The sequence below is a fragment of the Meleagris gallopavo genome, unplaced genomic scaffold (genome assembly GCF_000146605.3).
Source record: "Meleagris gallopavo isolate NT-WF06-2002-E0010 breed Aviagen turkey brand Nicholas breeding stock unplaced genomic scaffold, Turkey_5.1 ChrUn_random_7180001889480, whole genome shotgun sequence".
In the NCBI taxonomy this organism is placed as follows: domain Eukaryota; kingdom Metazoa; phylum Chordata; class Aves; order Galliformes; family Phasianidae; genus Meleagris; species Meleagris gallopavo.
The window spans coordinates 1-426 of NW_011153209.1; the positions used below are offsets into that span (position 1 = coordinate 1).

Consider the following 426-nt stretch of genomic DNA (forward strand, 5'->3'; position numbering starts at 1 on the left):
CGCCCCGCCTGGCCGTGGGGAGACTCAACAGGGACCCGGATCTGAGCCGGGGTTACTGGTGGGACGCGGTGCTGCTCCCCGAGCCGTGCCAAACCCCGCAGGCGGTGACGGCGCTGCTGGGCGCGGAGCGTTACGCCTCGGGTTTGGTGGGTCCCCTGAACCCCGCCGTCTGCGGGGCCGCGGAGCTGCTGGCGGCGGCGTGGAACAAACCTTTGGTGTCGTGGTCGTGCGTGGGGGACGGGGGAGGAGAGGGGGACACTTTGGTGGCGCCCATCCCGGCGCCGGGCGCGGTGCTGCACGCGGTGCTGAGATATTTCCGCTGGGCGCACGTGGCCGTGGTGACGGCGAGGAACGACGCCTGGAGGGAGATGGGCCGGGGGCTGGCGCAGGAAATGAGGGGCAGGGGGCTGCCGGTCAGCGTGGTCA

The 426-nt window shown here is 72.3% G+C and overlaps 1 protein-coding gene across 1 annotated transcript; it reads left to right on the top strand.

The window, feature by feature from the left end:
• Window positions 1–5: 5 nt before the first annotated feature.
• LOC104916391 (retinal guanylyl cyclase 1-like) lies at window positions 6–419 on the top strand (the record flags this gene model as incomplete). The annotated part of the gene is made up of 1 exon (XM_010727434.1): window positions 6–419. A coding segment is annotated over one exon (414 nt), but the record flags the coding sequence as incomplete, so codon positions are not given.
• Window positions 420–426: the final 7 nt, after the last annotated feature.